The 13,178-nt window shown below is 47.3% G+C and overlaps 1 protein-coding gene across 2 annotated transcripts in view; it reads left to right on the top strand.

Moving 5' to 3' along the window:
• Positions 1-13,178, top strand: part of atp10a (ATPase phospholipid transporting 10A) — a 41,091-nt gene that overhangs the window by 10,872 nt on the left and 17,041 nt on the right. For both annotated transcript variants that reach the window (XM_079739164.1, XM_079739165.1), the window contains exons 7-11: positions 388-640; positions 1,711-1,931; positions 2,794-2,988; positions 5,283-5,871; positions 11,636-11,739. In XM_079739164.1, coding sequence (XP_079595290.1) covers positions 388-640; positions 1,711-1,931; positions 2,794-2,988; positions 5,283-5,871; positions 11,636-11,739 — 1,362 coding nt within the window. The remainder of the gene's footprint in view (positions 1-387; positions 641-1,710; positions 1,932-2,793; positions 2,989-5,282; positions 5,872-11,635; positions 11,740-13,178) is intronic.

The raw sequence follows: 13,178 nt of genomic DNA, 5'->3' as shown, positions 1-13,178 counted from the left end.
GGTTTTCACTATAGCTTTCTGTCTCTTTCTGTAGGCGGTAGAGGACAGAATTGAACCAGTAACACGGTTCATTATGTGGTGTGAGACTGTAGTCTGGGAACGTATACTTAAGGTGTGCGGTCTATATTTATGTTCTGCTTTTGGGCTTGGGAACTTATAGGTAACTAATCTCTCTTCATTTTCCCTCTCTCTCGCTCCGTCTCCTCTCTCTCTCTCTCTCTCTCTCTCTCTCTCTGTCTCTCTGTCTCTCTCTGTCTCTCTTCACTCTGTCACTCTCTCTTTCTTTCTTTCTTTCTTTCTCTGTCTCTCTCTCTGTCTACCTCTACACTCTGTCTCCTTCCTTCTTTCCCTCTGTACCTCTCCCTCCACCCCTCTCCCCTCCCCCAGGTTCTGATCCCCATCTCCCTGTTCGTCTCCATCGAGATCGTGAAGATCTGCCAGGTGTTCTTCATCCACCAGGACTCGGAGCTGTACGACGAGGAGACGGACACGCACCTGCAGTGTCGCGCCCTCAACATCACCGAGGACCTGGGCCAGATGCAGTACATCTTCTCCGACAAGACCGGCACGCTCACGGAGAACAAGATGGTGTTCCGTCGCTGCACCGTGGCCGGCGTGGAGTACTCCCATGATGCAAATGGTGAGTGATGACGCTATGTCGGTTGACCCTAGGTGATGGATGGCTAGAGGGTAGGTGCGAGGGGGCTGGACGTCATTTGTTGCGTGCTTAATGCTAGGGGATAGATGCTAGGTGTTACATGCTAGGTGTTGAATGCTAGGTGCTAGATTGTTGATGCTAGGTGCTGAATTCTTGGTTCTAGTTGCTTGGTTCTAGAAGCTAGGTGCTGGATGCTAGGTGCTGGATGCTAGGTGATAGATTGTTGATGCTAGGTGCTGGATTCTTGGTTCTGGTTGCTTGGTTCTAGAAGCTAGGTGCTGGATGCTAGGTGCTGGATGCTAGGTGCTAGATGCTAGGTGCTGGATGCTAGGTGCCGGATGCTAGGTGCTAGATGCTAGATTGTTGGTGCTAGGATATGGATGCCAAAGGACGGATGTTTGAGGATAGATAAACGTGACGCAATTGTTGGCGGTTCATGTAGTTGGTATATGCTAGGTAGTGGATGCTAAGGGTTGGATTCTAGAACATAGATTCTAGGTGCTGGATGCTAGGGGCTGGTTGCTAGGTGCTGGTTGCTAGGTGCCGGTTGCTAGGGGCCGGTTGCTAGGGGCTGGTAGCTAGGGGCTGGTAGCTAGGGGCTGGGTGTTAGGGGCTGGTAGCTAGGGGCTGGTAGCTAGGGGCTGGTAGCTAGGGGCTGGTAGCTAGGGGCTGGTTGCTAGGGGCTGGTTGCTAGGGGCTGGTAGCTAGGGGCTGGTAGCTAGGGGCTGGTAGCTAGGGGCTGGTAGCTAGGGGCTGGTTGCTAGGGGCTGGGCGCTAGAGGATAATTGCTGGATGCTATTTGGTGGATGCTATTTGGTGGATGCTACGTGGTGGATGCTATGTGATGGATGCCTGAGGTGTATGCTAGGTTGTAGGTTTTTGATGCTAGATGCTAGGTCCTATGTGCTAAATTCAAATGTTAAAACAGCATTTGTGATGCTTGTTTCTTCACACGTTGTTATCGTTAAATGTGACTGTTTCACACATGGTGTTGACATAATAATAAAGGAAAACCTTGGTTGTGACTTCCTGTTTCCTGTGTTTACCCCCAGCACGGCGGCTAGCCATGTACCAGGAGCTGGAGTCTGAGGAGGAGGCGGAGTGCCCGTCGCGCGGCGGCACCCTGCCCAGGCGGGACAGCGTGGGCAGCCACCAGAGCGCCCGCGTGGTCCTGCGCTCCCAGAGCACCAAGTCCCACCGTCGCACGGGCAGCCGCGCCGAGGCTAAGAGGGCCAGCATCCTGTCCAAGCACACTGCCTTCAGCAGCCCTATGGTTAGCACTGCACGCTAACATACAGGCTCACTTTCTCTCTGTGCGCTACATGGTTAGCACTGCATGCTAAAACACAGTCTCAGCTGCTCTCTGTGAGCTACATGGTTAGCACTGCATGCTAAAACACAGTCTCAGCTGCTCTATGTGAGCTACATGGTTAGCACTGCATGCTAAAACACAGTCTCAGCTGCTCTATGTGAGCTACATGGTTAGCACTGCATGCTAAAACACAGTCTCAGCTGCTCTATGTGAGCTACATGGTTAGCACTGCATGCTAAAATACAGGCTCACTCGCTCTGTGTGCTATATGGGTAGCACAGCACGGCTAAATAAAGACTAACTCGCTCCCGGTGCGCTACATGGTTAGCATGGCGTGGTAGAACACAGCCTTACTTGTCCCCTGTGTGATACATGGTTAGCAAGTCCAAAAATCCCTATTGTCATAATAAATCCTCCACCTTTTCAAAAAGAAAGTCTGTACACACACAGCGAGTTGGTATATGTCCAAAGTATGTGACCATGTTAAAGGTGACGTATTATACCGTGATTAGCCATTACAAGCCGTTTTGAAAATCTGCCTCTTCTGACATCACAGGTGGGCGTGTCCACCTAGGTGTGTGCTAGATAGATGAGCAACGTTTGCTACAGTCCACTGGGTAGGCTGGTAGACTGACATATAAAGCACACATCTAGGTGGACACGCGATGATGTCAGAAGGGGCAGATTTCCTAAAAGGCTTTTAACGGCTAATCACACTCACACCTGGTGGTATAATATGAAACTTTAATATGCTTGCCTACTGCCCCGACAAACGCACTTCTGTACCTTGACTCTAACCTCTTTCCGCCTCCGCTGCCCCCAGGAGAAGGACATCACGCCGGACCCCCAGCTCCTGGACAAGGTGAATGAGGGGGGCAGCCAGCTGAACTTCATCCACTTCCACCGCCAGCCCATGTCCCAGCTGCCCTCCGACCTCGCCGACATCATCGACTTCTTCGTGGCGCTGACCATCTGCAACACGGTGGTAGTGTCGTCCCCGGACCAGCCTCGGCAGAAGGTACCGTGACCGTCCCTAAAGGAGATAACTGCCGGTACATGTTACCATAGTTGCAGGTAGGGCTGAACGATTTGGGGAAATGATAATAAAACCAATATTGCGATTTAATCTGTGATTTTCCTTTTTAAATTTCCTTATGTTCTGTATTGTTCACTAAACAAGCAATAAATAATTATATAGTATGACCAACACAACATGACTGACTCCACTCCGTAACAGTAACAAATCCCCCAAAATAATAAATAAAATAAAATTATTAAAAAAAATAGAAAGTATATTTTTCTAATCACAGCCTATGCGGTTTGCAAATCTCGTTCTATTTCAACGCAATGTCGGTTTGAATTTGATGAATCGTTCAGCCATAGTTACATGTAGTCATTGTAGCGGATGGTTTAGCCCGAGAAATTGTAAGTGAGGCTGAGACTAATCAGAGCGTACAATTGAAATTGGATTAGCTACAAAAATGTTAGCGTGACTACAGGAGTCAGAAAGACATGGTTCATTCTTCTTGTGGGAAAACATTTCTCATGTTTTAAAGGATTTCTAAATGCCTTTTAGAAGATTTTCTACATTTCGAAACGGCCATAATAATGGCACTGCTCAATAGAATGTATTGTAAACTACAAGGTTATGCCATGATTGTTGTTTCCACACACATTCAAAATAATAATCCATAATCCAATGCATAGGGAACGTGGTATTTTAACTGTGCTCTGGGGTTTCCTCCAAGGCCTTCATAGATAGACTCTGACAATACGTCCTCTATTTACCCATAGTTAACTTTTCATTGCATTAGCTGTGCCCCCTAACTATACACCACAACAACGCTGAACTGAATGGCCTTCTGTGCTTAAAATTAACCACGTGGTTCTAAGCGTTGTTTATCGTGTGTGTGTGTGTGTGTTTGTGTGTGTGGCTGTCGCGCTGTCGCGCTCTCTCTCTCAATTCCCTGGCCTACCGCCCCAGAGGCCCTATACATTAAATGATATTATTCATAATGTGACAGATTATATATATCCATTCTATGTTCACATTTTTAGAGGTTATCGGCTAGCGGGTGCAGGCAGAAGAAGCTAAAACCTGTCAAGTTTACACCTGCTATCTTTTGATCAATGGTTCCGTTGGCGGTTCTCCAGTTTGTCTCTTCTCCTTGTTGTGCTGTGGGCCTCTGAGCAGAAGAGGGACGGGTGGCACGATGCCCTTGAGGTCCTCAGCCTCTGAGCAGAGGTAGGGCTGGTGGTACGATGCCCCTGGGGGCCAGGGCCTCTGAGCAGAGGTAGGGCTGGTGGTACGATAACCTTGAGGTAGGGCTGGTGGTACGACACCCCTGGGAGCCAGGGCCTCTGAGCAGAGGTGTAGCTGGTGGGACGATGCCTCTGGGGGCCGGTGGGTGGATGATTTATACATGAGAACCATGCCGCGCTCCCCCAAGCTGTGGTTACACCATGGGGAACCTGGAGGGAAACATGGCCAATACAGCGTTTTATTATTCACTCATATAATTAATTTGTTCTTTAGTTACTGTTTAATTTGTTGCTATTTACTAACCGTTTACTCTTTAATCCATTGTGACTAGACAGTGAATTCAGATACACGTCATTAAGGCGCAGGTAGGTGTAATGAGGCATTTTGCTCCAGAAGGCCTACAGGTAGACTGCAGACAGGGTTGGGAGTCAAACACCTTAACCACTCCAATACACACACCCCCCCCTGCCTTGCAGGATATCACAGGATATTCCCATGTACGTTTTTACTTGTTATTGTTATAACTGGGATCTTGTGGCTCTTCCCAAAGCTTCTCATTTAAATACAAGTTACATTATCTTTTCTTTTCTGTCAAACACACCACCCAATTGTACAATATTTTGAGTTAACCCATACATTTGGTAAATCCTGTGAACTAGGTATAATCATCAGGATATACTTGTAGCCTTTTACACATCCATAGGCAGGGAAATATGCGCAATAAAGTTTACAATGTGTAAGTTAAATGGACTTTCAAGCAAAAAATTTCTTTAATCACAATCCAATCTAAAACATTCTGTGGTATCACAGCACAATGTGATCGTTTCACCGCTTTGCAAATAAACCACATAAAAGGGAAAAAACATAAAGCTTGACTCCCAGCCAAGTACAGAGCATAACCTGTATGCATTGTGGAACTAAATGCCCTAACCCGTTCCTGGTCCTGACGTGTCTTAACACATTCGCCGTAACTGTCACTTACTTTGACGTCTTATTTTTACGGTTAAATATGAACCAAGTTCCTTCCTGGTTCCTCTGGGTTCCTCCAGGTGCGGATGAGGTTCGAGCTCAAGTCCCCGGTGAAGACCATCGAGGACTTCATCAAGCGCTTCACCCCCAGCCGCCTCACCTCGGGCTCCAACAGCAGCTCCTCCTCCAGCCTGGTCACCAACCGCTCCTCCACGCGCGGCTGTTCCAGCGCCCTGTCCTCGCCCTCCGCCGAGAGCACCCTCACCAAGCTGGACGAGGAGGGGTCCCGGCTGGGGGGCGCGGGGCTCCAGGCCGACTTCAGCCCCGTCCCGCCCGGCTACGAGGGCCCCGCGGCCAAGGGGGGCGCCGGCGTCGGCGTCAGCGGCGGCGCCGAGCTGCGCTACGAGGCGGAGTCCCCCGACGAGGCTGCGCTGGTGTACGCCGCCAGGGCCTACAAGTGCTCCCTGGTGGGCCGGCTGCCGGACCAGGTGACGGTGGAGCTGCCCCACCTGGGCAAGCTGGGCTTCGAGCTGCTGCACACGCTGGGGTTCGACTCCACGCGCAAGAGGATGTCCGTGGTGGTGCGGCACCCGCTCACCGACCAGATCACCGTCTACACCAAGGGGGCCGACTCGGCCATTATGGAGCTCATCAAGCCCCCGCTCACCGGTAGGAACCTGCTCTGCACCGTCTCTGTCTCACACACCCACCCCGACTCCCTTCCCTGCACCGGTTCTCTCTGTGTCTCACCCTAACCCCAACTCCCTTCTCTGCAGTGCTCTCTCACACCCTCACCCTATCTGCTCCTGTTCCCCACACACCATCACTCCCTTATCTACACCCCTCTCACTTCCTGACCCTGACCCTGGAGAAGTCTCCCCCACAGCGGTCTCCCCGTCCTTCTCTCCCATCTCCACTCCCCTCTCTCACACCTCCTAACCCCCCTCTCTCTCTCCCTGTACCTCAACCGAATCCTTACTATAACCCCCAACGGGCAAGGAGAATAGCAGAACAATGAGGCATGAATGACGGCAAATGATGAAAAGGCTGTCAAACTTGACAGGACCAAATGTTGACCCTTTCTTTGTTGTGGTAGCCTAGTTTTCAGCTTGCAGTGTGTTAGCTTTTCGTGTTGCAGGAAGGTCGTGTGAGCTCTGCTACCGGCCAGCCAGTGAGATCTCGTGTTTTATGCCGAGGTCCACCTTCCAGCACCCGGCTTTTAATTGGAACCCCTTAAAAAGAGTCCTGACTTCCTCCACACGCTCTGGTCTCTGTTGTGCTCTTTTTACACCTCCTCTTAAACATCCGCCCATCGGTGGACACAAGCATGCACGAAAACACACACTATGCACGCGCACAATGACCAAAGCCGCAGAGGAGGCTCTTTACCTCTCCTACTGTGTACACACGGACCAGATGTCTTGCCTGGGAATCAGAGGCCAGGCAACACAGATTGTGGCGGTACCAGAACAACAAGAGAGCCCTCTACAAGGAAGGAACTGTTTTGGCCGCTTCCTCCCACAGCACACAGCTCCTGGGTTAGTAACACAAGACCTCAGAGGTTGTGCTGTTCATTTACCTCATGAACGAACGTCAACATGATTTTCCGGTCTGTTGGCTTCTACTTTACACTCAATGTGGGGCAGGGTATAGTGGGGTGTAATACGGAAATAGAGAACAACAGGGTTTGATCCCCACTGTACATTATACTTGCATTGTAGGGTTCCTTGAGAAAAGAAAACGGCTACCTGATCCTTAATGGCCTGTACCTAACATCACGGCAAACTGCTTTGCATTAAAGCTTCTGCTAAATGATGAAATGGTATTATTATTATTATATATTTTATGCAAGTTATTGTTTTTGCACGATGGTGCGTAATCCTACTGTTGGTCGGCTGTTGTCTCAGTGGTCTGGTTCTTGTTGGTTGAGGGGAGTGAGGACTTTATACTCCTTTTTCACACGTGATTACAAGACATCTTGGCTTCTCGAGGCGCATTCTGTTCGCCTGGTTGGGGGGAAATTGCAACCAGGAGCGGCCGGAGCCCATCTGAATTGTAGTTGCAAATACTGGATAAATATTGTAAACTGAAATGGGAGGATTTTTTCTCTAGCCGCCATCCATCGCTACGGAAACGTCCTCCTGTCTCACTTTGTGATATTTATTCTGTCTCTCTCTCTCTTATTCCTCGACGCAGGGGGAGAAAGAAACGGTTTTACGTGCTTCATGTTTTTTTTTCTTTCGTCCATCACTGAGATGAATTCTGGCTGGTGTGTCGGACACTGTCGCTTCGTCGTTTTTTAAAAGTTTCTTTTTACGGAAAATTTTAGTGGCCCGGGGCAAACCAGGACATTTTCCAGTCGGAAGTCTCTGCCTTGTTAAAATATTCACACTATTCTGCTCCCTGGATCATTACAGAGGGGGGGTTTTAAAGTAATACACTTCTCACATCATCACCCCAGCACCCCGTAGCCCCCCAGAGTCTTAGCTAGCACCCCCCCCTCCCCGACACACACTGTGCGTCTCAGCTGTTTTAAGATATTCACTATAATGGTAGACTGGGCGTGTCCTCCTCCGCACAGACTACTCAGTACTTTGCTCTGCCATTGGTGTTTAAAACGGCCAATTAGAGCGTAGAATGAGCAGAGCCTTTGCCGGGAACACGGACCCCCACAATGGCTCCATTCAGCCAGAAACGTCCGCCTGTGTGACTTTAATAACAAGGTGCAAGGGGAAGGTAAACAGCAGTGTTTTAGGTCTCTGTGTTTGAAGTGTGTCTCTGGTGTTCAAAGCCGGGTTGTTATGGTGTGACTTTAATCATCCTAAAGCAGATACTGGTTCTCTTAGAGGACAAAGAAAGCTTTATTATATTAAGATGTATGTTTATTCTCGTGTGGCTCGGTTGTGGTAAGACCCATCCCCAAACCCCCCCGTTATCGAGGGCTGCCAAGAATGCTATCAGAGGACCAGAAACTGCTAGGAATAGTTTCAGATGATAATAAAATAATAATACTTTCTATTTATACAGCTCTTTACTAAATCCTCAAAGAAACTATAAATATTTAGACTTAAAGAACAAGAGATAATGCTAAGAAAATCAAGCAAATTAATAATTAAAAGCAAAATTGAAACATTTGAAAGAATACAAATTAAGAGCCTGAGACTGAGTGTGTTATTCAATACCTTATGCACACAAAAGGCAGAAAGCCAATAGAAACTCTAAACAAAATGTAACTCGTGAGGAGGTTTAACTGTTAAACCGAACCGTCGGCTGGGGCTTGATTGTGTGTTTTGAGAAACGCTCCGGAGCTGAGGAACACATGGTGCAGGAATGCTCCTCTGGGTCAGATCCTTTTTTTCTTTCTTTCCTCTTTTAACAGGAAGGGTAAAACAAACTGCAGATTGGGCTCCACCTGTATCTGTCAGACAGACCGCGCCTCGCCTCTGTTAAAAGCTGGCGTGCTTTCTCTGAGCTCACTTCTTTTTTTTTTTTTTTTACAATGTGCCGAAAATAGGTCAGCTAGTGTGTAGTTCATCAGCCCAAGAATGACGCACGTGTGCAAAAATTGCTCGCAAAAAATAAACGCAACACAGATAATATTTAGGATATTAATGTAATGTCATCGTATCACTGAGTGCTGGTTTTTTCTAGCACTTTATTTTAGAATTGTTTTTGTTCCCTTTAGTAAAAATACCGTTGCTGATGTTCTAATAGTAACAGTATGTACCTGGTACAGATGTTACATTTACATTTAGGACATTTTGCAGACGCTTTTATCTAAAGCAACTTAAAATAAGAACATTCTTCAGAAGAAAGGGAAACAACAATGTATCGCTGTCAGTAGAGTAAAGATGTTCATAAGAACAAGTGCCAAGCACTTACAATTGCTAGGTTAACCCATTCCAATATGGACCTGGTACTGATAGTAACAATATGTACCTGGTACTGATAGTCACAATATGTACCTGGTACTGAAAGTCACAATATGTACCTGATACTGATAGTGATAATATGGACCTGGTACTGATAGTGATAATATGGACCTGGTACCGATAGTGATAATATGGACCAGATACTGATAATCACAATATGTACCTGGTACTGCTAGTCACAATATGTACCTGGTACTGATAGTCACAATATGTACCTGGTACTGATAGTCACAATATGTGCCTGGTACTGATAGTGATAATATGGACTTGGTACCGATAGTGATAATATGGCACAGGATACTGATAATCACAATATGTACCTGGTACTGATAGTCACAATATGTACCTGGTACTGATAGTCACAATATGTACCTGGTACTGATAGTGATAATATGTACCTGGTACTGATAGTCACAATATGTACCTGGTACTGATAGTGATAATATGTACCTGGTACTGGTAGTCACAATATGTACCTGGTACTGGTAGTCACAATATGTACCTGGTACTGATAGTGATAATATGTACCTGGTACTGGTAGTCACAATATGTACCTGGTACTGGTAGTCACAATATGTACCTGGTACTGATAGTCACAATATGTACCTGGTACTGATAGTGATAATATGGACCTGGCGTCAGTCATGTTGTCTTGTATAGAAGGTATTTTCTTAGTTTCTTTCTCCTCCTCCTTGTCCTGGCTAGTCTTATCCTCCTCCCAATTATTGCTAGTTTCCTCCTTTACCTCCCTGTCGTCGTCTCCTCCTCCTCCAACTTGTCCTCGCTAGACTCCTCCTCCTCCAACTTGTCCTCACTAGACTCCTCCTCCTCCTTGACCTCGCTAGACGACTCCTCCTCCTCCTCCAACTTGTCCTCGCTAGACTCCTCCTCCTCCTTGACCTCGCTAGTCTACTCCCTATCCTCATCCTCCAACTCTCTGGCCTCGTCTCCTCCTACCTCTCCTCCTCCTCTCTGGGATTCTTTTCTTCTCCTCCACCTCCCTTCTAGACAGTCAAACAGACACACTGGATATTGACTGAACACACACACACACACACAAACACACACACACACACACACACACACACACACACACACACACAGTAGCGTGCTTGCACACTTCATATTGAACTAACCCTCACCCTCATATATGATCATAGGGAAATTACTGGCGGGGAAACGTCTCTCTAAAGCAAACAAAACAAGACGAACGACAAACATTCTTTGAGACATATTAAAGATGTTTATCTCCCTTACAGCCGAATACATTTACATGTTTTCAGCAAGCACGCACTTTTAGCCCGGGCCACTTCCTATTGAAGCAGGGAACAATGGGTGGATACGGCCTCATGTTGGAGCAGATGCACATTGAAACGCTTCAGAACTCCACCACACATGCTGGAGAGCTTTAACGGTCCCGAGTACTGCTTCCTAGACGCTTTGTTTGCCGATTCTGTTTATCTAGTTGTCCAAGGTCAGTGAGAATCAAGAGAAGCATAAAGGCATGTAGATGTGTCAATACTCCTGTCAATTGTATTTGTACATCCCTGAATCAAAGTTGCAGTCTCAAAGGGCTTCATGGGCCCACATTAGGAAGGACCTCTGAAGGACAAGAGAAAAAACATACAAACCTAGGGGATAGAAACCTTGAAATTGAGCCCAAAAGAGGGATCCCTCCTTCTAGAGATGTTTGGAAGGAGAATTGCACGTACAATGGTAGCACAAAACAAAGCCAATGAAAGTTATTCCCAAATAGCATAACCGTATTGAGTTCGAAATCCAACTATGGCTGTAGAATAGACATAAAAATTAAAATGTGATTGTAGGTAGGGGAAAAGGTTCTTTCTCTGAAAATACTGTTTTCAGAGAAAACGGTAAAAGTAAGATTGTGGACATTGGGGTTCAAAGCCACAACCAGTCACCCTTACCACTAGACTATCCACCTTAAATACTAGTTAGTTGCCATTAATATATGATGCTGTTCATGCCGTCCAGCCCAGTCCATGTGCTGGTGTAGAAGGGCTGGTTAGTAAGTAATCTGTCCACAGCCAACGTGCCAGGCGAGTTCAGATGATATGGAGAGAGATTGCCTCGGAGGAGCCCGTCTGAGAGCGACTAGCCAGCTTGGCGATCGGTTGAAGCGTGAAGAGCAGATGGCCTCCACGTTCTTCTTGGAAGAACTCTGATGTTCTGCAGAAATCTGCCAATGCATTCCTAACCCCTGAATTATCTATCTCCACCATCTCTCCTCTCCTTCTCCTCCTCCTCCTGCTGTTACGCTCATCCCCTCTTCTCTTTATCCTCCTGTCTCCTCCATCTCTCCTCTCCTTCTCCTCCTCCTCCTGCTGTTACGTTCATCCCCTCTTCTCTTTATCCTCCTGTCTCCTCCATCTCTCCTCGCCTTCCATCTCCCACTCTCTGCATAAATCTTCTCATTCCTTTCTGACCCTTCCATTGAAAACGTGGGCTGACTCTTTGTTTTTTTCTGCTCTCTACGGTAGATAATTCCAAAGGAAAACGCCAAAGAAAGATTCTGTGCAAGACTCAGAGCTACCTGAACCTATACGCGGCTGACGGCCTTCGGACCCTGTGCATCGCCAAGAAGGTAGGGGGAGGCCGGGCCAGAAATGCACCGTGGGTCGATCCCGGGCCATATCCAGACTGGAGTTATGAGTCAGGAGCTGAGTTCACATTCTGTTTCTCTCGGCAGATCAGTCTGGCTCCTCGCCCGCTGAAAGCCTCTCCCAGTACTTGCGTTATGATGGGGCCCAATTAGCACTAGGGGGAGGGAGTTTCAGTGTCGTATGATAAACAGCGTTTCCTGCAGAGTTTCCCCCGACAATGGCGGTGCCCTTGGAGAGTGTAGCAGAAGACGTAGCGTTTGAAACTGTTTTATATGAAAGGAGAGAAAGGTGGTGTTAAAAGATGACGAACAGAAATTGGCAGAAAGGCTTTTTCTCAGAGGAGAAAATCTTTACTTCCAACCGGATTCAGCAAAAGAAAATAGATTAAGATTAATGATTAAATGTGATAGGCTGGATATATTTTATCTGAGTAAGGCCGCACCCATATGTGGAAATCAATTTCTGGCCAGCCAGGGCCAGGCTGATATTTATCAGCAAACGCACACTCTGCATATCATGATGGTCTTGCGTGGCTAATGACTCCATATCATTCTGGCTTATAACATCAATGCAACCTATGATGGACAACGTGCATAAAGATGTGTTTATCCAGTCAGGCGGACTGTAGTTATTATATTGCTGCCCTCTCCCCCCCCTCTTCGCACAATGTGACTTCTGCATTTTAAAATGTAAAACTGCCTTGGAGATGTACAGTAGATTTGCCGACCTTTTTAAATCGTGATATTGACATTTATTAGAATTAGAGTGCAACCTGAGGCCCAATAAAGCAATGGCCAGCCCCGAAAACAGCCCTGGACCCAGTCCTCCCTGCTGAATGTGGGGTGTTGTGGAGGAGGACGGCCGCTCAGCAGGGGGGGAACGGGGTCTTTATGGTGCCCACATGGTCCTTCCCCAGCCTCCATCTCAGTGACTCAGCTACAATCTGCCGGCTTTCACAGCCTCCTAATTTATACTCTCACAGGCTGGTCTCATTATGTCCCTCCTCTTCCCTCTCTCTCCCTCACTCTCTTCCTTCTTCTCTCTCACTCTTTTCCCTCTCTCCTCTGTCACGTTTGGGCCTCCTCTGTTCATTCTCGTCCCTCGCTAGTCTTTTAGCAATCCTCTCTCTCTCTCTCTCTCTCTCTCTCTCTCTCTCTCTCTCTCTCTCTCTCCATCCCTCTCCTTCGCTTTGCTTCCCTTCTCTTCCTGTCTTTATGCCCTTCTTTTCATCCCCCTTTTCCTTCTTGCCATCTCTTCTTCCTCCTCTTGTCTCTTTCTCCCTCGTTAAGAGTGCATCAACATGTGAAAGTGATAAAACACAATTTGAAAGCTCTCATATACTCAGCATGTATCGATTCTGTTGAATCGTAGGAAGAAAAAAAAAAAAAGAAACATCTCCACTCTGACGGCACGGATTTGT

The sequence above is a fragment of the Pollachius pollachius genome (genome assembly GCF_949987615.1).
Source record: "Pollachius pollachius genome assembly, chromosome: 7".
In the NCBI taxonomy this organism is placed as follows: Eukaryota; Metazoa; Chordata; class Actinopteri; order Gadiformes; family Gadidae; genus Pollachius; species Pollachius pollachius.
Note: the sequence above shows the minus strand (reverse complement) of the source record. Positions and strands in the feature narration are given on the sequence as shown.